We start from the raw sequence: 25,992 nt of genomic DNA on the forward strand, positions 1-25,992 counted from the left end.
CGAGCGTTTCCCACGCCCAGCGCGCGAGCCCGAGCCCCGAGCCCCCGGCGCGCCGGGACCCAGTGCGCGCTCGCGGCTCGCCGCCAGGGGGCGGGGCTTGGCGAGGAGCGACGGGTCAGGGCGCCAATCGCGGGGCTGCTCCGCCTTCGGGCTCGGTTTGAAATTCCGCGGTGACCTAACGGCTCGCGGAGCCGCGGCTTGAAGCAAGACAGCCGGTGCTTGTGGGGGGTTGCTGCGCCCAGCCCCGCGCGGAGGAGGTTTGGGGCCTCGACGGCCGGCTGCCTGGAGCGTCCGCCATGAGGAGAAGGTGCGGGCTGCGGGAGAGTCGAGGGGACGCGGGAGGGAGCGACCCCCGTCCCGAGTGCGGGGCCCCCGAGGCGGCCTGGGCCGCGGGTGGTATGTCAGCCCGCGCCGAGTGAGGCCCGGGCGCGGCCGGCAGGTTTGGGGAGCGCCGAGCTGGCGCCCGGGCCGAGCGCCCCGGTGCGGCGGAGACAAGGCCTGCCGGGCACCGGCCCCGGCGGCCGCGGGCTCCCGAGGCTCCCGAGGCTCCCGAGGCTCCCGAGGCCCGGACGCGCCGCGATGTCCGCCAGCCCCGCCCGCCTCCCAGGTGCTGCCTCTTGGCACCTGCGGCCTGTTCTAAGTCCTGCGTCTTTTGTGGCCCGGTTTCTCGCTTCCGTTTAAATAAGGCCGTCACCGGTTCCATTTATCCGTGTCTTCCGCGGGGCCGGGCTGCAGTGCTCACGTTTTACCTGACTCGGACAGATAGCCGGCTTTCCTTGCCAGTTCAGGAGCTCCGTCGAGGAATTCCTCTCCGGTGGTTTTCACGACTCCCCCGGCCGTGCGGGGGAAGGGGCGGCCGACTTGAAGTAGGGGCCAGACTCGCCGCACCGACTGTCACCTGTCTCATCCTTTGTCCCCTCGATTTTCCCTCCGTAGCACTTACTGCCATTTAGTGGAAGGTTTGCTTATTTATCACCTTTCTTTCGCTCTCACAAGGTCAACTCCAAAGGGGCAGGGATGTCAGTTTTGTTCTAAAATAAGGAAAATACCAGGGCATGGGGCTCTTGTGTTAAAATGTCTTGTGATAAAAACGTTAACCCTACTTTCTGAAAGGGGCGGGTGAGGCACCGTGATGATTCATTATTAGTTTGTAGTTATTGGTCAGACTGATTGCTCTATGGCTGTAGAATGTTCTTCCTGCCATAATTACTAATGCCTGTCGTTCTTTTTCAAGTGCTTGCCTTCCGGAGAATGGGAATTGAGTACAAATCGTGGTACCATTGGAAAAAACGGCCAGGGTTTTAAAAAATACAATAAAGCTGTTATGTTTTAAAAATCTGCCACACAATCTGCAGTGTTTTTTGGTTTGTGACTTAACTGAGAAACTTAGCTATGTTTACTAATTTAGCCAAATTGCTTTTACAGAATTAAATGACGTGAGATTTGTAGATCTCAGAGCCAGTTAAAACCAAAACAAATGTCTGTACAGCAAATGGACCGCTAGCCTCCAGCAGATAAATGGGCCACTAACTAAAAGCAGTATGCACACTATTGTTATAATGTAAAAGTTAACCATCCCTTGGATTTCATTACTTGAACAAATCTTATTGGGCCTGTTGCAAAATGGGTGTTTGGAATTACAAATCTTCTAGAGACCCTTCTCACTCGTGTACTGTTTTCAAAGAGTTAAAAAATGTTCCACCCTTCACAACATTCATACTATTTCTTATATCACCCTGAAACCTCTTTCTTTTTTTTTTTTTTTTTAAGATTGATTTATTTATTTCAGAGAGAGAGCATGAGAGGGGAGAGGGTCAGAGGGAGAAGCAGACTCCCTGCCGAGCAGGGAGCCCAATGCGGGACTCGATCCTGGGAGCCCAGGATCATGACCTGAGCCGAAGGCAGTCGCTTAACCAACTGAGCCACCCAGGCGCCCCCACCTTTTTCTTTCATTCCTAAGATTAGCCTTAACTTTGAAAAGACGGCCACAGTCTCACTCCTCCCCCAGCTCTGCTGCCACGGCCCTGGTCCGGGTCACCGTCCTTATCTCTCGCTGTGTTCTACTGGCCTTTTAACTGGTCTCCCTGCTTCTGCCTTGACCTCCTGAAGCTTATTGTCAACACAGGAGCCAAAATCCTCCAATGATTTCGTATTTTATTTTATTTTTTTTTAAAGATTTTATTTATTTGAGAGAGAGAGAGAGAGTACATGAGAGGGGGGAAGGTCAGAGGGAGAAGCAGACTCGCAGGGAGTCCAATGCGGGACTCGATCCCGGGACTCCAGGATCATGACCCGAGCCGAAGGCAGTCGCTTAACCAACTGAGCCACCCAGGCGCCCTGATTTCGTATTTTAGAGTAAAGGCCTCTCTGCCTTTTACAAAGGCCTCTGGAGTCCTATTGTACTCTACTCCAGTCATACCAAAGTCCTTGCTCTTTCTTGAACCTACCGGGCACTATCCTACATCAGACGTTGGCATTTGCTGTTCCCTGTACCTAGATCTCTCTTCCCCCACATGTCCCATGGCTTGATTCCTTACCTCCTTTAGGTAGGTAGGCCCAGGCGAGTGAGGCTCAAAGATCACCTCAGGGAGGACTTTCCACCATTTAATGTAAGATTTGCTTTTTTTTTTTTTTTTTTTAGATTTTATTTGTTTGAGAGAGAGTGAGAGAGAGAACGCAAATAGGGGGAGTGGCAGGCAGAGGGAGAAGCAGGCTCCCCGCTGAGCAGGGAGCCCGACATGGGGCTCGATCCCAGGACCCTGGGATCATGACCCAAACCGAAGGCAGACACTCAACCGACTGAGCCACCCAGGCGCCCCAAGATTTGCTTATTTATCACTTTTCTTTTACTATTAGAATGTAAACTCCAAAAGGGCAGGGATGTCAATTTTGTTCAGTGCTGAATCCCCAACACTTAGAATGCACCCTATATGTAATAAACATTCAGTAGTATTTTTGAATGAATAACTAGATGTTTCAAAAAGTTGTATGATCGTAAGATGCCTCAGTGCATTCTCTGTGCGTAATAATTCTCTTGATGCAATTACATGCCGCCTGTAAGTAGATTCAGATAATTTCCCTAAAAGTACAAATTTGAGATTTTTATTCTTCTAACACATCACCAAAAAGCCGAGGATACCTAGAAAAATACTTCCCAAGGACACAAGCGGTTGTAGAAAGGTCCAATTTTCCCAGTCTCTTGAAACTAAGTCACTGGACTGGAAAAGATCTCAAATGAATGATTTCGTGTGGCATAGAGTGTGATGGGTTTTGGTATATTCACAGAGTTGTGCAGTTATCACCACAGTCAGTTTTGGAACATTCTCATCATCCCTTCAAGAAGCCCATACCCATTAGAGGTCAGTCCCTTTTCCCACCTTCCTCCCTCCCCACACCCCAGCCCCACAGAACTACTGATCTACTTCTGTTTCTTATACATTTGCCTATTCTGGATATTTCATATAAATGGAATCCTATGATACATTGTCATTTGTGACTGGCTTCTTTCCCTTGGTGTAGTGTTTTCCAGGTTTATTGCCAGATGACATTCCATTGGATAGGTATATCACATTTACCTGTTCATTAGTGGATGGCCGTTTTGGGTTGTCTCTGCTTTTTGGCTGTTATAAATATGTATTTGAGTTTTGTGTGGACATGTTTTCATTTCTCTTGGGTAAATACCTAAGGAATGGAATATCGGGGTTATATGGTAACTCTGTGTTCAACTGAGGAACTGCTAGACTGTTTTTCAAGGAGGCTTCACCATTTTTACATTCCCACCAGCAGTGTATGGGGGCTTGCCGTTTCTCCACATCCTTGTCAACACTTATTACTGTTTTGTTTTGTTTTTTTAACTGTCTTTTGTATTATAGCCATCTTGGTGCCTGTGAAGTGGTATCTCTCTGTGGTTTTGATTTGCATTTCACTAGTGATGTTCAGTGTGTTTTCACATGCTTATTGGCCATTATATATCTTCTCTGGAGAGATGTCTATTCAGATTCTTTTCCCGTGTGCTAGATTTTATGCTTCAGAAAAGTGATCACTTTACCCTCTGAATGTGTTACAGAGCTAGGCAGCACTGCTTTTAAATCTGTCAATATGTGAGAACTTATAAACTGAAGGTAGCTGGAAGTTAGAGGCATAATGAGCCTTTGGCAGGAACTCAGGGCCATTCATTTTACATTTATTGAACACTTGCTGTGCATTAGGGTCTGCTAAAATGAAGATGGATAAGATCTGGCAGTCCTTGCCCTTGAGTCTATGGTCTACAGGGTGGATGGGGGAGGTTGGGGGGGGAAGTGACTGTGAGGAATCCACAGCTGTCCAAAGAAGGTGATGGCAGGTGGAAGTTAATGTACAGAAGCATGACATTATCAGCAACTGAGAGCTACACACGGCTGAGTGAGGGGCATGTCCAGGAAATGCTCAGAAGGTCAGTTGGCTGGAGTCTTAAGGAGTGAGCTGGTGAAAGAGATTAAGAGACAAACCTGAAGAGAGGTTTTAGAAAGCCTTTTCTTTGAAAGTGGTTGAAGTGTTTCCTGAGGGCAATGGGAAATTGTGAAGGGAGTAGTTCAGTAGAGGCCTGATTGGATTTTGTTTTCCAGAGAACCTCGCTGCCCTAGCTGTGCCGATTGGCCAGGGCGGGGTGGGCCAGACTGGAAGAGACTGTAGAGCGCTCCCTCAAGTATTGCCCCTCAGGGCAGCGCCCCAGGCTGGTCTGGCTCAATGCCTGGGCTTTTGCATTCAGATTGAATATTGACCAAGATGAGATCTTGTAGTTGTTTTTTTTTTTTTTTTTTTAAGATTTTATTGATTTATTTGAGAGAGTGAGGTTGAGCACAAAGGGAGAGTGAGAGGGAGAAGCCCACTCCCTGCTGAGCAGAGAGCCCGATGTGGGACTCATCCCAGGCCCCTGAGATCATGACCTGAGCTGAAGGCAGATGCTTAACCGACTGAGCCACCCAGGCACCCACTGTAGGTTATTTTTAATAAAATGCAAAGATTAGGATTTTGATTGATGCATTCTTTTGTCTTAAAATTGGAGTGCCAGGGGAGGCTCTGTAGTTAAATTTTAGTTAATTGAGATTAGAATAATTAATATTAGTTGATTGAGATTAAATGCCTTAATTACCTGTTTACATTTCTAAAATGAAGGGAGTACAATAAATTCTTTCAAACACTATTCGCTATCTGGGTATTGATCCTGGCTATCTGGTATAGGCAACTGGTGTTTATGTGTGCCAAAGCCTTTCTTCATCTAGGAGAGGTGAACTTTTTTTTTTGGATAGGGAAACTTTATTTTATTTATTTATTTTTTAAGATTTTATTTATTTATTTGACAGAGAGAGACATAGTGAGAGAGGGAACACAAGCAGGGGGAGTGCGAGAGGGAGAGGCAGGCTTCCCACCGGGCAGAGAGCCCAATGTGGGGCTCGATCCCAGGACCCTGGGATCATGACCTGAGCCGAAGGCAGACGCTTAACAACTGAGCCACCCAGGCGCCCCGGATAGGCAACCTTTAAATTGGGATTTCGGGTTGGTTGAGCATACGACTCTTGATCTCAGCTCAGGTGTTGATCTTGGGGTATGGGTTCAAGCCCCTCGTTGGGTTCCGCGCTGGGTGTGGAGCCTACTTGAAGAAGAAGATTGAGTTTCCACAGTTTAAGGTGATACTGAATTTTGCTTTGCCAGTGTTGTGGTGTTTTGGAAAAGAGCTGTTAAAGCTGAATGCTTGTTTTCAATTTGTTTTATCCTGAGGCCACTGAGAAAGGAGTCTGTTTAGTTTGTGTAAATACTGCTTTTAGTCTGGGGGCAGTGGCTCATTTTCCTGGACTCTCTCTTGCTTTTCAGTGAGGTGCTGGCAGAGGAGTCAATAGTATGTCTCCAGAAAGCTCTGAATCACCTTCGGGAAATCTGGGAATTAATTGGGATTCCAGAGGACCAGCGGTTACAAAGAACTGAGGTTGTAAAGAAGCATATCAAGGTAAGTGAGTCGTACTGGTCTGTTTGCAGCGGGACAGCAGTACGGATACTGGTGTCCCATTGGAGATGGTTGGCGAAGTGCCACTGGAGTGTCACAGGCTCTTCCTGGTTTTGTTTCTATTTAAGTCCTTTCTTAAGAATTTGTAATTATGAAGGTTTTGGTGTTGTTGGTTTGGGGTTTTTTTCCCATTGGCCCCAAACTTTTATGGGACTGTTTTCTCTCTTGTAGGACCTCCTGGATATGATGATTGCTGAAGAGGAAAGCCTGAAAGAAAGGCTCATCAAAAGCATTTCCATCTGTCAAAAAGAGCTGAATACCCTGTGCAGCGAGTTACACGTCGAGCCATTTCAGGTACATGGTGGGGCCTTGGGGGCTCCTGCTTGTCTGAGATTTAGGAAGGAACTCTGACTTGGGGCTGCAGATGGAAGATTTCCTTTTAGAATCTTGGCCATAAAAAGTGGGCAGAATTTGCCACCTAGTTAATTAGTTCCAGCAACTTTCACTTAAGTAAAGAGTTGCCCTGTTGAGAGGTGGGACAGCTAGTAAGTGTTACAATCCTTTGATCAAAAACAGCTTCCTCTTGCCATCATTTTGCAGGGCATATAACTTTTTTTTTTTTTAACTCTAGGGAAAAGCTAGGTATAGATGGTACTATGCTATCCTTTCTCCTAAAGAAAATGAAAGGCACTACCTAGGAAGCAAAAGTGACTGGTGATATAAGGGAAAGTTACCAAAAGACCTGCCTTTGTGGGTTTTTTCATACCCAGTAGTTGTATACCACTGAACCAGCCAGAAGGGCTACTTGAAAGGAAATGTCTCAAGAGCTGGAGTGTCTGGAGAGCATAGTCAAATTCAGAGCATGCAGCATTATCTGTGTATCAGGCTGAGAGGTTGCTGTTTGGTGGTCCAGCACAAGGCAGGGCTTGAATGAAGACACCAACGAGGATGAAATGAGTAACAAATAGGATAGCGGGTCCAAAATATGTCCTTGGGGAGGACCAGTAAAAATAGTGTTGGGATCATAAAAATGGAAACCAACGTGGAGCTTGGGAAGGTAATTCAATAGCTGTGACTGTAGGGCCAGCACAGGATGGCTATCGGATTCTTGGGTCCCTCTCTCTGTTACAGCAAGAACTACCTGGGTATCTAGATGGAGTCAGCCTAGGAGGGAGTTTCTTCTTTCCTTTTCCTTTTCCTTTCATTTCCTTCCCTATCTTTCCTTCCTTTCAAAAGATTTTATTTATTTGAGAGAGAAAGCACAAGCGGGGTGGGGGGGCGCAGAGGGAGAGGGAGAAGAAGCAGACTCCCTGCTGAGCAGGGAGCCTGATTCAGGACTCGATCCCAGGGCCCTGGGATCATGACCTGAGCCGAAGGCAGACGTTTAACGACTGAGCCATACCTGGCAGCCAAGAGCAATGACAGTGGAATTTCCTGGAATCTACAGAAATGGCATATATATCATTGATTTTAGACAAATAGTTTCTTTAGTCATTTTCTTTTAACTTTCAATGTGAAATTAGGTGAGAAGTTAGATAAACAGTGATATATCTCCCTTAAATTATATGACAGTCTTTATTCATGAATGTTGAATAAAATTGTGTGAATTTTTAAGTCCGATAACTGCCACTTTTTTCCCTCTTGTTAATCAGTTGGAGTAGAGCAAGGACTATTGATTTTTATTGGTTAGGTGGTATTCTTAGGATTATTAGGATGAGCATCATGTTTTGAATTAGATATACTATGCTGTAGCTAACTCAAAGCAAGCTTTCCAGGCACTCTTCACCTCTTGCGAAAGTGTCCTGGTACCTTTCCTTATTTGAGACCTTTCTTAGGGAACCCTGTTTGTGCCATATTTTTTTGGCCATAAGTTGACATATTTGTAGGTTTAACTTAAAAGTCTGTCATCCTAGGGGCGCCTGGGTGGCTCAGTCAGTTAAGTGTCTGCCTTTGGCTGAGGTGATGATCCCAGAGTCCTGGGATTGAGCCCCTTGTCAGGCTGCCTGCTCAGCGGGAGGTCTGCTGCTCCCTCTGCCCTTCACCTGGGCTCGCTCGCTCTCTTGCTCTCTCAAATAAATAAAATCTTAAGAACAAAACAAAAAAAAGGCCTGTCGTCCTAGCCCTCTTCCCTTGTCCTTCTCTTCATTTGAAGAGATCCACTTGGAACCTTCTCACAATAGTACATTGTCTCCTGCAGGAAGAAGGAGAGACGACCATCTTGCAGCTAGAGAAGGATTTGCGCACTCAGGTAGAACTGATGCGAAAACAGAAAAAGGAACGAAAACAGGAACTCAAACTACTTCAAGAACAAGATCAAGAGCTGTGTGAGATTCTTTGCATGCCCCACTATGACCTCGACAGCACCTCAGTTCCCAGCTTAGAAGAGCTGAGCCAATTTAGACAGCACGTGGCCTCGTTGAGGGAAACAAAGGTAAGCACTTGCATTCATACTTCCTAAAAGTCAGTTTTGACTTTCCTGTAGGTAGGTACTTGTAATCATTTTATTTTATAGGCGTCTAGACATGAGGAGTTTGTCAACATAAAGAGACAGATCATCCTGTGTATGGAGGAATTAGATCACACCCCAGACACAAGCTTTGAAAGAGATGTGGTGTGTGAAGATGAAGATGCCTTTTGTTTATCTCTGGAGAATATTGCAACACTACAAAAGTTGCTTCGGCAGGTAATGACTGCTCACATTATGGCCTGGGATCTCCATAGTGTCCAGAAATTTGAAAAAACTGACAGTTTTGTCCTTCTGTCTTAAATACGCCAGTGTAAGTTAAAAGAATGAGGGAGGATAAAGATAGTAAATAATGTATAACCTCAGGGAGTTTTTTTGTCTTTTTTTCTTTTTCTTTTTTTTTTTTTTTTAACAAAAAATGTATTTGTGGCTCTAAGAATAGAATTGAAATCTTGGATGAAATACTATTAGTCATGTGAATTGGCTTAGTATTTAATTTTTTTAATAATCTGAATCCTAATTCTTGGGGCTTGAGATCCTACCATAATGGCAGCCATACAGTTTGTGTTCAGAAGTCATGAAAACACACTTCTTCACAATCTAGTAAAAGTGCTGCTTCTCTCTGTGGGTCCAGACATTTCTTTGCGGGAAGCCACAGGGCTGGCCTTCTTTGTGCTGCTCTCTGCCATAACCATTGGCTCTCCTTGCTACAGCTGGAAATGAGAAAATCACAAAATGAAGCAGTGTGTGAGGGTCTGCGAGCTCAGATCCGAGAGCTCTGGGACAGGTTACAGATACCTGAAGAAGAGAGAGAAGCTGTGGCCACGGTTATGACTGGGTCAAAGGCCAAGGTCAGGAAAGCGGTAAGAAATCCAATGGGCACTGGGTCAGCAGTCTCTACGAGTGTCAAGTGTATTGTCTTCAACAGTGTCTGCCTCAAGCAAGCCTGTTTTTTGTTTTGTTTTAAAGATTTATTTGAGAGAGAGCATGTGCACAGAGTGTGCAAGAACACGAGCGGGGTCGGGGGTGGAGGGAGAGAAGCAGACTCCCCGCCGAGCAGGGAGCCCGATGCGGGGCTCGATCCCAGGACCCCAGGATCATGACCTGAGCCGAAGGCAGTCGCTTAACCGACTGAGCCGCCCCGGCGCCCTGCGAACCTGTCTTTAAGGCCAGCGTTCGACAAGGATGGCTGTAGCCTGCCCATCTTCTGTCCTTTGTGTACATTTCTTAGGTTTCTGGCTCCCAGGATATCAGCGTTATAAAAAGTGTTGACTGGGGCACCTGGGTGGTTCAGTGGGTTGGGTGTCCAGCTGTTGAGTTTGGCTCAGGTCATGATCTCAGGGTCGTAGGATCAAGCCCCACGCCCAGCTTGGAGCCTGCTTGGTATTCTCTCCCTCTCTGCCATTCTGTGCGCGGGCATGCACACGCTCCCTTAAAAAAAAAAGTGTTGATTTACCTCTGTGGCTTTGTGTTATAATTTTATTTAAACGTTGTGGGGGAGGCTTTTGAACTTTTGTATTCCTATGTGAAAGTAAATGTATGGCAAGCACCTTTACCAGGTCTCTTTGTTACAGCTGCAATTGGAAGTGGATCGGTTGGAAGAACTGAAGACACAAAACATGAAGAAAGTGATTGAGGCAATTCGAGTGGAGCTGGCTCAGTACTGGGACCAGTGTTTCTACAGCCAGGAGCAGAGACAGGCTTTTGCCCCCTACTATGCGGGTTTGTACACAAGCAGAGGTTTTCCTGAGGGCAGACATTCACCAGCACGTATTTCCTCTACCAAACAGATACAGCTGCCTTTTCAAGCCCTGTAGCATAAATTGCCATTCCTGTATAATTAACATTTGCAAAAGCCATTAGGAAATAAAGGGCCTCTTGATTTCTGAAGTAGTAAATCACTGTAGCCTGTAGTTGCGAGGCTCAAGTCTGTCGGGTGCTTACTCCACGCCAGGTGCAGTGTTAGACCCTTAACACTATTATCTCAGTTAATCCTCACCTCAAGAGAGGAGGACATGAAGGCACATAAATGTTCAGCAGCTGCACTCAGAGGCACACAGCAGGTCAACAGCAGAGCCCATGTTTGAGCCCGTGGAATCCATCCCCAAGAGCTCAACGGAATTCGAGTCTGACCTGAACGGAATATAAAGATGAGATTGTACTAAGTTTTTAGACATCTTCTGTGAGCAGGATGGAAAGGAAGACTGTGAAGGAAACCTAGAACAAGGCAAGAGGTGACACAGAACTTTGAGAATCTTCATCATCGGAACCTACACCCTAGCCCTTACTCCCTACTCGCCCCAGACTGACCATGTGACAGAGCTGGCTTTATCATCCACAGTATATACTTAATCATGTGTCATTGGTACTATGAGGAATAAAAACTGATTTCCATCTTGGGAGGATGAGGGTTAGGGATTAGTAAATTGGGATACTAAACACTAGAGGAATTTTTTAAAACTTCTGGACCTGTATCTTGCAGAGGACTACACGGAAAATCTGCTCCAGCTCCATGATGCTGAGATCGTGCGGTTAAGAAACTACTATGAGGTTCACAAAGAACTCTTTGAAGGTGTCCAGAAGTGGGAAGAAAGCTGGAGACTTTTCTTGGAGTTTGAGGTACCACCCTAGCTTCTGTTTCCCTAGAGTGCAATCAAGGGTTAAGGCCTGCCCTGCAGAGTCAGAATCCACTCTCCTTTGCTGTTTACCAGGTTTCTAATACCCTGTCTTCATCACTAAGTTTCTGAGTTACTGCTAACCCATCTGTGTTTGCAGAGCTCATCGGTGGAAGCCTAAATTAATGCCTTCAGTAAGGTAGAATTCTTGTGTAAAGAAGTCCAGAGGTAGAGCGTGCAGGGCAGGTCCGGCTGTTCTGCAGTCAGCGGTGTCCCAGGCTTCTCCAGCCCAGAAGGGGTGGACCCTATCCTCAGGTTCAAGGTAGCTCTAGAGCTCCCACTGTTGAGCTTCAAGCACTGCCCCTCCAGCCCCTCTGAGGGCTCTTCCCAGTCCCTCTGCTTGCACACCACACCAGCTGCCAGTGAGGCTGGGGGAGCTTCCACCACAGATAAATTCAGGTTCCCCGGACAAAGGAAGGAGAGGGCGGATGTGGGGGCAGGCAGTTATTATTTGCTACCATTCCAACTTCTGTCTTCTTAGAAAGTTGCCTGGGTATTAGGGCACATTTGTATAGTCTGAATTCCTTTTCTTCTGAGAGACTTGGCACTCACAGCTTTCCTCAGAGCTTTCCTGAGCCTCAGGGCTGGGACTTGGGTGAGCCAGACGAGACATGCAGGGCACATGGAGACTCCTTCTCAGAGCTTGAAAGGGGCCATTAGTCGGGCGCCTGGGTGGCTCAGTTGGTTGAGCGACTGCCTTCGGCTCAGGTCATGAACCTGGAGTCCCGGGATCGAGTCCCACATCGGGCTCCCTGCTCGGCAGGGAGTCTGCTTCTCCCTCTGACCCTCTTCCCTCTCGTGCTCTCTCTCTCTCATTCTCTCTCTCTCTCTCTCAAATAAATAAATAAGATCTTTAAAAAAAAAAAAAAAGAAAGGGGCCATTAGAGAATCTGAGTTCAACTCCTTCAAGGTTACAGGAGGGAAACGAGGACTCAAATGGAGAGACCTGTGTGAGATCTCACAGCTGTTTAAGAATAGATGTCCTACTGTTACTCCTTAACTTGTGGTTGAAAGCAAGAGGGAAGGGTAGTAAATGTCAGTAAAGAGCCAGATAAGTAAGTCTTGTGGACATGCCAGTATTTAAGGAAAAATAAAAGCATTACCATCCCCTGTAGTTAGTGTTTATGGGCAGTTAGCAATCAAGTGGTCTGGAAGGGGGAACAATTTCTTTACAAGCTTTGCCCCCAAATTGTCAAGATTGTTTGTAAAGTTTTCTGATGATCTCCAATTTTTGAGTGTATAAATCTAACTTATATGTACAAATTAACATGCTTAAATTACTGTTCTGGTAAACTGTGTACATGATACAGTAACAAAAAACAGAAGAGGAAGCCTAACACTTTACATGTTTACTTGCCTATTTTGTGAGTGTTAATTTCATAAAAAACGGATTATAAACCACCTAACTGGGCACATTTAAGCTGCGTTGTCAATATGCTGGAAGTGAGTGGGCAAGTAGGGGTGCCACCACCAAGCCCTCCCGAGTGTAGACCTCTCCCTTGTTCCTCCACATACATTCCCTATAGATGACAAGTCATCTTTGACATCTGAACCAAGGAAGGGAGCCAGTGACATTGTGCATTACATATTAAAGCCTATCTTTTATTTTTTTTAAGATTTTTTTTATTTATTTGAGAGAGGGAGAGAACCATGGGGAGAGGCGAGGGAGAAGCAGACTCCCTGCTGAGCCAGGAGTCTCAAGCGGGGCTCAACCCCAGGACCCCGTGATCATGACCTGAGCCGAAGGCAGATGCTTAACCCACTGAGCCACCCAGGCGCCCCCTCTCTTGCTTTTAGATTAAGAAGGAAACCATAGTTTTCTTACTCGCCAGTGGATGATCTTGCATACGCCTGTGGTGCTCACACCCCACTCTCCTGTCTTAGGACACCACCATTTCTCACGCTGACAGTGGATGGGAATGCAAAACTCTCTTGAGTCTCCTTAGTATGTATCAGTTTATGAGAGCAAGGAATCTTAGCAGTAGTTACTAGTCTGATCATCTCAGGGCTTACTCTAATTAAAAGGTATTTTTTACAGAGAAAAGCTTCAGATCCAAGTCGCTTTACAAACCGTGGAGGAAATCTTCTAAAAGAAGAAAAGCAACGAGCCAAGCTTCAAAAAACGCTCCCCAAGGTAACATGGCCACTAAGAGTTTTTGGTGCTTGGCTACAAAATACCTTACTTTTTGTATAGCCTTTGCTTTCAATTATCTTGCCCCAGAACTGTCTTCTTTTCCAAAGCTTAGGCAAGGATGGTGAGTATATACCGAGCCTTCCTGGTCTAAGCACCTGAATATCAAGGTTTCTTAGCTTTCTAGGGCTGCCATAGCCAAGTGCCACAGACTTGGGGGGCTTCAACAACAGAGATTTATTTTTTCACAGTTCTAGAGGGTAGAAGTCTGAGATCAAAATATCAGTAGGGCTGGTTTCTTTGGAGGCCTCTCTCTCGACTCGTGGATGACTTGCCTTCTCCCTGTATCTTCACATGGCCTTCCTTCCGTCTGCATCTGTATCCAGATTTTCTCTTAACAAAGCCACCAGTCACGATGGATTAGGACTCACCTGAATGACCTCATTTTTTTTCCCCCCAAATGACTTCAACTTCATTAGCTGTATGTCCAAATAAAGCCACATTCTGAGGTACTGGGGGAGTTAGGACTTAAACATGAATTTGGGGAGGACACAATTCAGCCTATAACATAAGGCAAGCTTTTGAGAAAGTGCTGTGGGCTTCATTACTATTTTTTTTTTTAAAGATTTTATTCATTTATTAGAGAGAGAGTGTGCAGGGTGGTGGGGCGGAGGGAGGGAGAAGCAGACTCCCCACTGAGCAGGGAGCCCGACACAGGACCCGGAGATCATGACCCAAGCCAAAGGCAGACGCCCAACTAACTGAGCCACCCAGGCGCCCCTACTGTTGTCCATTTTAATAGTAGTAGTAATTGTTAGCATTTACTAAGTGCCAGATACTGTTGCCAAGTGCTTTCCATTTGTTAATTCATTTAGTTGTCACAACATCCTTATGAGGTTGGAATCATTTCCATTTTTATAGATGAGGAAATGCCCTGGGAACTTCAGTAACTTGCCCACCTTTTCATAGCCAATAAGAGGTAGAGTCCAGATCGGAACCCGGATAGTGGTGCTCTTAACCCACACTGCCTATTTCATGTTGTTCGTCTTCCCCCACTGCTGCCTCCAGCTTAAGGCACCAACACCCTAGTTAGACTCTGGGTTCTTGCCTTTTCCCACCTTCTTGTGTGTTATGAATGAACCATTACTAGGCTTTACTTTCTGGTCACTCTGACCTGTACCCACATGGGTCCAGCAACTTGACGTTCAGCTCATGGTCTCTGGGGTGGGGTCCTCCTTTGGGAGAATCATTTCATTCGAGCTTCATACCAAAGATTTGAAGTAATTAGCATGTCCTTGTCTATGATCCCAGTTGGAAGAGGAGTTGAAGGCACGGATTGAAATGTGGGAACAGGAGCATTCGAAGGCATTTGTGGTGAATGGGCAGAAATTCATGGAGTACGTGATGGAGCAATGGGAGATGCATCGACTGGAGAAGGAGCGAGCCAAGCAAGAAAGAGTGAGCGAGCACAGTGGGGGCCAAAGGGATGGGAATGTGAGCAGCCCAGGGTCTCTGCGAGGGATGAGGGGTGGCTGAAGAGGTCACCCTGGGTACAGGGACTGGGCACTTGATTTCTGGCCCTGCTTCTGTCCCATCTCAGGCCTGTTCCCTTCCTGAGATTTATCGCTGTTGCTTCTGACTTCCACACAGCAACTCAAGAACAAGAAGCAGACAGAGACAGAGATGCTCTATGGCAGTGCTCCCCGAACCCCCAACAAGCGGCGAGGACTGGCACCCAACACACCGGGCAAAGTGCGCAAGGTGAACATGAGGCTTTGTGAACCACTCTTTACGAGGGGCTGTTGAGGCCTAGGGCTCTTGGCCACCTCTTGCCTCCTGCCCTACAGATGGGAGAGGGTTTGGGGGCCTTCCGGTTTGGGTTCCTCTAAAAGTATGAATGGAAGAGTATACTTAGCCCCAGCAGCAACTCAATAATGACAGTCATGGAGCGGTCAGCTCGGATGTGTGCTTGTTGTTGAGGTCTTGGGTTAAACTCAGGGGAGACCATGCTGCCAACAGTCTGTTAATGATGATGGCCTTCAACGGTTCATCCTGGAATTCCAACAAGTGACCGTGGTATTCTGTGAAAGACTTTCATGTTTAGTAAATGGAATATTCAGTACTGCTCAATCTCTGGAGCAGGAAATTGGGGAGGATTTTAACCTTTTCTTTGATAAATGAAGTAGAGCGTTATTTCCCTTCTCTTTCCTCAGCTCGTACTTTCTAACACATAGATAGTTAAAGAATCACCTGCAGGGGCGCCCGGCTGGCTCAGTCAGTAGAACGTGTGACTCTCGATCCAGGGACCAAGAGTTCAAGCCCCATGCTGGGGCTAGAGGTTACTTAAAAAAAAAAAATCACCTGCAATAAACTCCAAGAGGACCACTGAGAATATTTGTTTTTCCTGATTTTAAGAAAGCTTTTAAATAATGTATTTTTACAAAATAGAGATTACATATAATTTGGATTTCTGCCTTTTCCCTACTTGGTATTGGTTGTGATTTTTTTTCATAGCATCAAACATTCTTCAAATGCACACTCATTATTAGCTGTACATTCTATCCTCTTGACATGCTGTCATTTATTAAACTAGCTCCCTGTTGTTATATAGTTTTTAAAGATTTTAAAGATTCATTATCTTAAAGACTCTGCATGCCCATGCTCAAGGCGGGGAGAGAGGCGGCGGGAGAGGGAGAGAATCCCAAGCAGGCTCCATTCCCAGCACAGAGCCCAGCCCGGGGCTTGATCCCACAACCCTGAGGTCACGACTTGAGCCGTAATCGAGAGTCAGACACTCAACTGACTGAGCCATCCAGGTGCCCCTACCTAGAGCTTATTATTTTTTTTAAGTTTAGTTTTATTGAGTAAAATTGGCACATAAAATGTATGCGTTCATAAGTTTTGACATATGTATACACCGTGAAGCCACCACCACAGTCAAGCCTGTGAACACAGCCGTGGCACGCAGAGTTTCCTCCTGCAGCTTCGTGTTCCCTTTGCTCCCTCACAGCAGCCACGGAATTGCTGTCACCACTGACTAGTTGGCATTTTCTCACATTTTATATACGTGCAAGTATACAGTATGTATTCCTTCATGGTCTGGCTTCTTTCATGTAGCATAATTTTTGTGAGATTCATCTACGTGGCTGCATATGTAATAGGTCACTCCTTTTTAACGGGGGCCAGTATTCCATTGCATGACTCGACCACGATGTGCTTATGTGCCTGTGGATGGACGTTTGGCTTGTTTGTGGTGTTTGGGCTATTACGCATAAAGCGGCTGTATTTGTACGTTGGTCTTTGGCTATCTGCTTTCATTTACCTTGTATAAATACCTAATTTGATAGATTTAGAAACAAAATGGCTGTACCATTTTATAGTTCAATCCAGATAGAAATTGGCTTTGAACACTTAGCACAGGTTTCCTCAAAGCTCTTAACCATGGAAACCCATCTTAGACTGTTCCCTATATTCCTTTCTCTCTAGTGCAGGGATGGGCTGCTGAGCATGTTAAATATGTTCTGTCCTTCTGTCTCCTTAGCTGAACACCACCACCACGTCCAACGCTACGGCCAACAGCAGCATTCGGCCGGTCTTCGGGGGGACAGTCTACCGTTCGCCCGTGTCTCGACTCCCACCTTCTGGCAGCAAGGTTAGTATGTTCTGCGTACAAGGACATCACCAACACAGCTCCAGCCTATTTAGGGGCCCCACCGGCTTGTTCCAGTTTCTAAGATCCCTGGATTCAATTTTCACTGAGATGCTGAGAGTAAGCTAGCTTATCTGTCAAAAACAAAAAAAAAAAAAGAAGAAAAAAGGTCATTCTGAACCCCAGTAGTATCACGGGAATCACTGGGATGTAATTCTGTGGGCTCAGTTCAAAGCCTGGTCTTCAGCTGCTGCTGAGGGAGGTCCGACGACCCTGGTCCACGAGACAGTTGGGTACACTCACGTAAGGAGAGGTAGGGAATATGGGCTAAATGCGTCTTCCAAGTATTTTACAGACTGGGCTCAAGAGAGGTACTTTGCAAACCATTAAGAATTCATATATTTTTTTTAAACCACAAGTAGAGACATGAATAATATAAAGACATTATTAGCCTTTGGCCACTTGCTCGCGCAGACGTGCGTGTGTGCGGGTATGTGTGGTCATTATGAGCAATGATGCACGGACTTCTCTCTTTTCTTTGCAGCCAGTCACCACTTCCACTTGTTCGGGGAAAAAAACACCCCGTGCTGGGAGGCATGGAGCCAACAAGGAGAACCTGGAGCTCAATGGCAGCATCCTGAGCGGTGGGTACCCCGCCTTGGCCCCCCTCCAGCGCAACTTCAGCATTAATTCTGTTGCCAGCACCTATTCTGAGTTTGCGGTAATTCACCTTTTCTAATATCTACCAGTCTCTGGGGAGCACACAGTTGGGGCAGAGCGGGTTTCTTCCCCAGGGCACCCAGACGATTAGGACAGTTCTTTGGAGGCTGAGAATCCCTTTCCTGCCTTGACCGTGGCATGGGGTCGGGTGGTTTAAGGGGATATATGAGAAGGAAGTTGGCAGTAGCAACTCGACATTTAACCTGGATCCTTCTGCTTAAGAAATACCATTCCCTGGCTGCAGGAGGTGACCCTTCTGATCACTGCCCTGGTGCTCTCTTGGTGGAGTTCTTGGTAATTGTCTTAATTCTTTGTCCTTAGAAGGATCCGTCCCTCTCTGACAGCTCCACTGTTGGGCTTCAGGTCTGTATGGCAATCCCTGCATGTCCCATGTCCGTTTTCCAAACTCATCTGTCACATCTGCTGGCTTAATTCCCATCTGGGCACGGAGCTACACTAACCAATCTCAGCTGTACTATCATAGAACGTTTTTTTACAAAGGAAGCAGGAGTTCCTAACGCAGAAATCAAAAATACTTTCTGGTTTAAGTCCCAACGGCCTAACCGGCTGATTAACACCTGTTCAGACTTGAATTGGATTCTCAGCCCTACCTAAAGTCAGGCAAAGTTTTTTTTATGATGTATTTCACACCAGAAGACCTTCACCCTCCCCAATTGTGACATCAGAGGCCTCCAATGTGCTGGAAAGAAGAGAGGCCCCATCACGTGGGGAGGGGAGCCCCAGCTGTGTGCTATCATGAGGTTCTTGGCCTGTGTGCTGATTATTTCCTGGAGTATATGCCTTACTAACCCCCTGGGGCTGAACTGCCAACTTTCTGTCTACTGTGAGCTAGCCACTGCTTATTTCCTTGCCTCTACCTGTTTCTACCACATTGAGCTGCTCAAGCATACATGCGGCTCTGAAAAAGTGATTTTTTTTTCCACTCTTCAGTTCCTACTAACCTACTCCATCTTCACTAACAAACACATAACCGCAGTGCCCTTTACTTAACAATGTGTGCTCTCTCTTCTCTGTGTCTCCCCTCCCTGTATTGAGAGGGGAGGCTGCTCCTCCCCCTTGGGAGCCATGGTGCCAACTCTCTTGCTGCTGCAGACGGAGAATGGGGCAGGTGCCCAAGGCTGGAGCTTATAAACTAGCTTCATACTATGGCACTTTTTTCAAATTACATGATTGGTATGGCTTTATTTATAGAAGTGTGTCACTCTGGCTAGCTGACTGCTGGACAGAGGGTCCCGCTTTCTCTTGCTTGCTTAGCCAAGCCCCGTGTCATCCACTTGGGGCTTAAATGTACCTGCTTATCTTTATGGCAAGGCCTAGGGAGGGAGGTTCATCTGGTTTGGGTTGCTCTGGCTGGTAGACTCCGGCAGGCAGTACCAAAGCCAGCAGACTAACCTCTACTAACACTAACCTCTCTTACTCAGTGGTCATTCGTGCTTTATCTTCTTCTATTCCATGTGCTCCAGCATGAGATCAAATCACCAGCAGGTTACAAGGCCCTCAGCCCCAGGGATTGGTAGATAGATGGTCTGGCCCACTGCTTTATAAAGGGCTCAAAAGACCAAAGGTTGTTGCCTGCCTAGCTTGATAACTCCAGAGAGTACTTTGTGAAGTGTAAGGGATTTCTCTTCTGTGAGGTTTTAACAGAATGTACTGGCTAAGGGAAGGGGTCCAGGGTCACCATGTGCACATGCTTCCTCTGTGACTAATAGAATGGTGCTCAGAGTCTCTCATCTGATGTTCCTAACATGACCTGTGCTGGAGAGGGACCTGGGGCTCGGAGGAACACACGCCCGTGCACACGAGGGCGGGGCACGTGGGAGGGGGGGTGTACTGCCACTGACAGTGTTTATTTTTCAACAGCGAGAACTTTCAAAGGCTTCCAAATCTGATGCTACTTCTCGAATCCTCAATTCGACCAACATCCAGTCCTGAGAAGCCCTGATCAGTCAGCTGCTGTGGCTTCCTGTGCTTAGACTAGATCTGATTATACAGGGGGGGATCTTTCTTGAGTTTAGGTGTGCTTGAAAATCTGGTTCCACTGCCACGAGCCTAACAACAGAAGTGAATGAGAGGCACAGATGAAAATCCATCAGAGATTTAGTGGGTCTTCAACAACTTGATTTTGTTTTGACCCAAGAAATACACTAAGACTTAGTTGATAGCGGTAAGTGCACATTTTAGCAGATGGAACCTGATTTCTTTGCCCCATCATTCTACTTGCTGAAGCACGATCAAGGGCTTGTTGTATGTCACCGTTGTGTAGGAAAATGACTGTGCCCGTCCTGGGGGCATGGGACAGGAAGTAATGTTGGCTCGTACCCTTAGAATTAGTAATTGACACTTTTTTTGCTTAGGGATGTTCCATGAATGCTCTAGCTGTGAGAGCTTTGCGCTCACCTAAAGATCTGTCTCCACCACACAGGATAGCCTTCCTCCTGATGAGGATGTCTGTGTCAGAAGGTGAGATAGCCTGACCTACTGCCAAAGAGGTGACAGGGAGGCTGGGAGCTCCTTTGTTCAGTTGTGTACAGTTATGTAGTTACATAGTGCAATGCCCTCTGCGGGGATATGTGTGTATGAACACACATGCTTACCTGAACTCTGGTTCTGTAATTTTCTCTGGGTCGAGGCCCCCCGCCCTGTGCCCACTGTGCCGGAGTTCGTCTGGCCCCTGCAGTTGGCAGTCACTTTGGGAGGCGGTCGGGCCATTTCTGTCCCGGAGATCTGGAACTTTGCACATATCAGTACTGGGCAGTTGTTCCTGCTACAGCGTCCACATCCTCACCTGCTCTATCAATCACTACTGCTCTCCCCGAAGCACTATTTATTCTCACTCTGCCTGCGCCAGTACGACTGTCAGCACGTTCGATGGTTCTTGAAAGCGTAGCAGCACAGGTTGGTTCTGTGTCCGCCATCCTGCTTAGACATATACAGGTCCTGTTTTTAAAAATATAAATATATTCTTGAAAATAAATTAATGTGTATACTTACGTTTCAAAAAGATGCATGGTGGTGTTTTTTCTTTTTTTCCCCAAATCACTTTTTGGTCAGTTTGGTCTGTGGAAAACAGAGAAGACTAAATAAACATACAAGAAATGTTTAGTCAGGAGTGTGATTTTTATATTCTTTTATGCACTTATTTCTAAGTTAAAAATATTTATTTTGAAGGGTGCCTGGGTGGCTCAGTTGGTTGGGCGACTGCCTTCGGCTCAGGTCATGATCCTGGAGTCCTGGGATTGAGTCCCGTGTCGGGCTCCCTGCTCAGCGGGGAGTCTGCTTCTCCCTCTGACCCTCCCGCCTCTCATGCTCTATCTCATTCTCTCTCAAATATTTTTAAAGATTTATTTATTTTGAGAAAAAATCCAACTCCTGATATATAAAGGGGCTGAAGTCATCTTAGGAAATTTCTGGCTGCATTGTTGTCTGCCCTTAACAGGATTAGCTTTTATAGGGTGAGGTTGCCTGGCCCTTTGGTTTCTTAACAGCCTTTATTTTGATTAGAAAATACACATTGGAAGTGTATACTTGGATAAATTTTGATGTCGTATATGTACACCTGTGAGACCATTGCCCCAATCAAGTCCTGTTTTCCTAGGTTTTGCAAAAATCTCCCAGTCTGTGGCTTTTTTAAGTGTTTCTGAAGAAGAGGGTTAACTTTGATAAAGTCCCATTTTTCTTTAGATTGTGCGTTTGTTCTAAGAAATCATTACCTAACTCAAGAGGTAATGGTTTTCTAGAAGTTTAAAATTTCAGGTTTTGCATTTATGTCTGTGATCCATTTGGGCTCTGTGTATTTATGGGTCTGGCTCCAAGTCTGACTTCATTTTCTTTGCATACAGATATCAAGTTGTCTAGCAACATTAGTTGAAAAGGCTGTCCTTTCTCCACTGCACTGCCTTTGTACCCTGTCAAAAATCAGCTGTATCCATTTGTCCTAATGCCCATACTCTATGGTCTTGATTACTGAATTAATATTAATGCTTGAAATGAGGTAGTGTTAGCTTTCTAATTTTATTTTTTCATTTCTATCACTTAAGTAGGCTCCACACCCCATGTGGGACTTGAACGCATGACTGGGATCAAGAGTCGCATGCTCTGCCTACTGAGCCAGCCAGACGCTCACACCTTTAAAAGTCACTTTGGCTGTTCTAGGTCCTTTGCATTTTCATATGCATTTCAGAATTAGCTTGTCAGTTTCTACAAAAAAATTGAGGATTATTGAATCTATAGAAGAATTTAGGGAGAACTGACATCTCCATTTTAGATTTTCTCTCACCGATATTTTATAGGTCATATATACAGATCTTTCACATCTTTGTCAGATTTCTTCCTAAGTATTTCATATTTCTTGATGCTACTGTGATATTCTTAAATTACAATTCCTGGTTGTTGCCTGCCTCTAGGAATACAGTTGATTTCTGTATATTGCTCTTGTATCCTGCTTGCTAAACTCACTCATTAAAAGAAAAATGAGAGGCACCAGGCTGGCTCAGTGGGAGGAGCATGCAACTCACGACCTTGGGGGGGTGAGTTCGAGCCCCATGATGAGTGCAGAGATTACTAAAAATAAACTTTCAAAGAAAAATTATCACATTTGGCACATTCCTTCATGGCTTAGCCATGAGACAACTCTGTCTCAGCCTCTACTTCTTGCTTGTGTGGAGCCTGAAGACCAGCTTTCTCAGGCTTTTCTGAGCGTCTACACCAGCCCTAGGCGTGGGCTATGCTTTCTCAGTTCCTCAGTACACTGTGGGAGCTTTAGAAGGCCTTTCCCTACGTATCTCCTTTCCCAACTTTTTCTTCCCAGGCTTTTTTGTATGTCTGTTGCCTGTCCCAACTATCGTCCCTTCTCCAAGCTGCTGCAGCCAATTCTTGTGCCAATAAATATTTTTGGCAAAAGCCACCCAGCCTTGGGAACACGGAGTCTGGCAAAACAAAGGCCAGCTCTTACGTTGGTCTTTCTGGGAAATGCCGGAGAGGTCAAAATCCAGTCACAATTCTTTGAGAAGGACTGTATTCCTCCCTCTGGTGCCACAGACCTGCACCAGAAATGCGAGCTCTGGTCGTCGTGATCCACCCCCCACCTCCCCCACTTCCCCCCCACACCCCCACCTCCCCCACTTCCCCCCCCACCCCCACCTGCCCCACTTCCCCCCCGCCGTGGGGTGTGGTTGGCAGGAGATTTAAAAAGGTCATAGGGCACTTACCCACAATGCAGCAGCTTCTTAGGGGAAGTTTTTGACTGGATTTCGAGAGTTCTGCACAAGTTGACTCTGACAGTTTCTGCCAGTCCGTTAGCTGCTTTTGTAGAAAGAGCCCTGGAGTTCCCTACACCACTTTCAGTGACATCCCAGTTCTCAATGTTTATACACCTAAAACAGCTTCAAAATACACAAAGCAAAAACCAATAGAACTGAAAGGAAAAAATGGACAAATTTACCAGATAAAAAATAGTCAAGGTTCTAGAAGAAACTAATCCCACCAATAACCAGCTGGACCTAATTGCAGAACACCATCCAGCAACAGCAGAAAACATGTTCTTTTGTAAAGTGCATATGGAATAGTCACCAAAATAGACCATATTCTGGGTCATAAGCCTTAACAAATTTTTTAAAAGATTTATTTTAGAGAGCCCATGTACACAGAGGGGCAGAGGGAGAGAATCCTCAAGCAGACTCCCCCCTGAGCGATGGAGACCAACTTGGGGCTCGATCTCACGACCCATGAGGTCGCGACCTGAGCCAAAAGTAAGACTTGGATGGACACTTGACTGACTGAGCCACCCAGGTGCCCCCAATTTTTTTTTACAAATTTAACTGATCAAAATGTTCTCTGACCATAATGGAATTAAACCATAAGAACAACAACAAAACCTCTCAGAAAATGCTCAAATACAGTCTTTAAAAAAAGAAAGTTTCAAATGAAATTCAAATACTTTCAACTGAACAAAAATTAAAATGCGAAATAATCAAAGTTTGAGATGTAGTTAAATCAATAGAGGAAATTTTACAGTATCAAATGCTTATATTAGAAGAAAAGTCTCAATAATTTAAGCTTCTACATTAAACAACCCAAAGTAAACTCACAAGAAGAAAGGAAGTAAACTTAAGAGCAAGAAGCAATGAAGCTGAAGAGACCAAAGCAATACAGAGGAAATAAAAATCTGGTTCTAAAAAAAAAAAAAAAATTGGCAAACTTAGTGATAAGGAGAAAAAAATACTGGCAATCAAAGTAAGCCTATCACTACAGATTCTACCAACCTGAAAGGGGTCATGAAAGATTATAAACCACAGAAATCTGACAGTTCAAGTGGGCAAATTCCCTGACACAAATTATCAAACTCATCCCAAAAATAATCCGAATAGTCCTACAGCAATGAAAGAAATTCAATCCATCATTGCAAACCTTCTGAAAATGAGAACTCCAGGCCCAGATAGTATTACTGGTAGATTCTATTAAACATTTAAATTAGAAATAACACCAATTTTATATAATTTCTTCCAGAAAACAGTAGACATACCACTTTTCACTCATTTTATGAGCATGACCCTGGTATCAAAACCACAGAAACACGAAACAAGAAAACTACAGACTAATATCCCTTGTGAACAGACACAAAAATCCTTAATTATAGCAAATTGAATCCAAAAATATAAAAGAATACACATCATCACAAAGTAGGGTTTACCCTGACAATGCAAGGCTGGCTCTAGATTGCTGGTGGAAATATAAGATGGGGCAGTTACTTTGGAAAAGTGGTGATTCCTTAAAAAGTTAACTTACCTTGGGACCCAGCAATTTCACTCTTAGTTTTGTTTGTTTGTTTGTTTGTTTTAAGATTTTATTTATGGGGCACCTGGGTGGCTCAGTCGGTTAAGCATCTGCGTCTGCCTTCGGCTCAGGTCATGATCCCGGGGTCCAGGGATCGAGCCCCGCATCGGGCTCCCTGCTCAGCAAGGAGCCTGCTTCTCCCTCTCCCACTCCCCCTGCTTGTGTTCCCTCTCTCGCTGTGTCTCTCTCTGTCAAATAAATAAATAAAATCTTAAAATTTGAGAGAGAGCAAGCATGAGCAGGGGGAGGGGCAGAGGGAGAGGGACAAGCGGACTCCCTGCTGAACGGGGAGCCAGATGCGGGTCTCGAACCCAGGACCCCAAGATCAGAACTTGAGCCAAAGTCAGACATTTAACCAACTAAGCCACCCAGGCGGCCCTCACTCCTAGGTATTCATACCCAAATGAAACATGTTCACACAAAAATATATTTACAAACGTTTACATTATTCATAGTAGCAAAAAAGTAGAAATTCAACTGTTCATAAACAAAGTATATCCACACAATATTATGCAGCCACAAAAAGGAATACATGCTACAACATGGACGAATCTTGAAAATACTGTGCTAAGTCAAAGAACCCTGACACAAAAAGCCATATGTTGTATGATTCCATTTATGTGAAACATCTAGAATAGGCAAATCATAGAAATAGTTGAGAGTAGTGGTTGTTAGGGGCTACTAATCGGTAAGGGGTTGCTTTGGAGGGTTAGGAAAATGTTCTGAAACTAGATTGTGGTGATGGTTGTTGCACATTGTGAATGTACTAAAAACCACTGAGTTGTGTAGCTTAAAAGGGTGAATTCTATGGTATGTAAACAATATAATTTTTAAATTAAATCACTGTAATCTACCATATTAACAAACCAAAGAAAATCCACATGATCATATCAATTGATGCAGGAAAGCATTTAACAAAATTCATGATAAAAACTTCCAGAAAGGGGCGCCTGAGCGGCTCAGTTGGTTAAGCGACTGCCTTCGGCTCAGGTCATGATCCTGGAGCCCCGGGATCGAGTCCCGCATCCGACTCCCTGCTCAGCAGGGAGTCTGCTTCTCCCTCGGACCCTACCCCCTTCTCATGCTCTCTCTCTCTATCTCATTCTCTCTCTCAAATAAATAAAATCTTTAAAAAAAAAAAAAACTTCCAGAAAATTAGGAAAAAAAGGAATGTTCCTTAACCTGAGAAATGGCATCTACCAAAGTCAACTCATAGGTAACATATAACGACTAAAGACGGCATGCTTTCCCCATAAGATCGCAAGGGAAAGAGGTCTACTCTCACTACTACTATTATTCAATAGGGAGGGCGCCCGGGTGGCTCAGGCGGTTAAGCGACTGCCTTCGGCTCAGGTCGTGATCCTGGGGTCCTGGGATTGAGTCCCATGTCAGGCTCCCTGCTCAGCGGGGAGTCTGCTTCTCCCTCTGCCTGCCACTCCCCCTGCTTGTGCTCTCTCTCTCTAATAAATAAAATCTTTAAAAAAAAAGTATTATACGGAATTCCTAACCAGTGCAATAAGG

General features: G+C 45.5%; 1 protein-coding gene and 1 long non-coding RNA gene across 6 annotated transcripts in view; one reads left to right on the forward strand and one right to left on the reverse strand.

Moving 5' to 3' along the window:
- On the forward strand, positions 1–20,730 carry PRC1 (protein regulator of cytokinesis 1). Of its 5 annotated transcripts, none has more exons than XM_027571579.2 (15): positions 1–307; positions 5,851–5,983; positions 6,212–6,334; positions 8,178–8,411; positions 8,493–8,663; positions 9,158–9,307; positions 10,019–10,166; positions 10,927–11,063; positions 13,158–13,253; positions 14,562–14,708; positions 14,901–15,011; positions 16,792–16,902; positions 17,444–17,620; positions 17,944–17,982; positions 19,501–20,730. In XM_027571579.2, the coding sequence occupies exons 1-15, from the start codon at positions 297–299 to the stop codon at positions 19,570–19,572; spliced, it is 1,860 nt and encodes a 619-aa protein (XP_027427380.1). In that variant the 5' UTR covers positions 1–296; the 3' UTR covers positions 19,573–20,730. The 5 variants fall into 5 exon arrangements, with proteins under 5 accessions (XP_027427380.1, XP_027427379.1, XP_027427381.1 ...); XM_027571578.2 differs by having other exon boundaries at positions 2–307; positions 17,941–17,982; positions 19,501–20,729; XM_027571582.2 differs by having other exon boundaries at positions 3–307; positions 17,444–17,543; positions 17,941–17,982.
- Positions 8,948–25,992, reverse strand: part of LOC113909914 — a 24,228-nt gene continuing 7,183 nt past the window's right edge. Inside the window, exons 2-5 of the long non-coding RNA XR_003515850.1 lie at positions 22,848–23,021; positions 20,632–20,697; positions 10,444–10,577; positions 8,948–9,157 (exon numbers count right to left, since the gene is read on the reverse strand). This is a non-coding gene — a long non-coding RNA (uncharacterized LOC113909914). The remainder of the gene's footprint in view (positions 9,158–10,443; positions 10,578–20,631; positions 20,698–22,847; positions 23,022–25,992) is intronic.

This window comes from Zalophus californianus, chromosome 6, assembly GCF_009762305.2.
Source record: "Zalophus californianus isolate mZalCal1 chromosome 6, mZalCal1.pri.v2, whole genome shotgun sequence".
Classification (NCBI taxonomy): Eukaryota; Metazoa; Chordata; class Mammalia; order Carnivora; family Otariidae; genus Zalophus; species Zalophus californianus.

Excerpts from the sequence above, each read along its gene's own strand:
- PRC1 (XM_027571578.2), top strand. Across the intron at positions 9,308-10,018 it reads AGGCCAAGGTCAGGAAAGCG|CTGCAATTGGAAGTGGATCG; the intron begins GTAAGAAATCCA and ends TCTTTGTTACAG. Across the intron at positions 13,254-14,561 it reads TTCAAAAAACGCTCCCCAAG|TTGGAAGAGGAGTTGAAGGC; the intron begins GTAACATGGCCA and ends CTATGATCCCAG.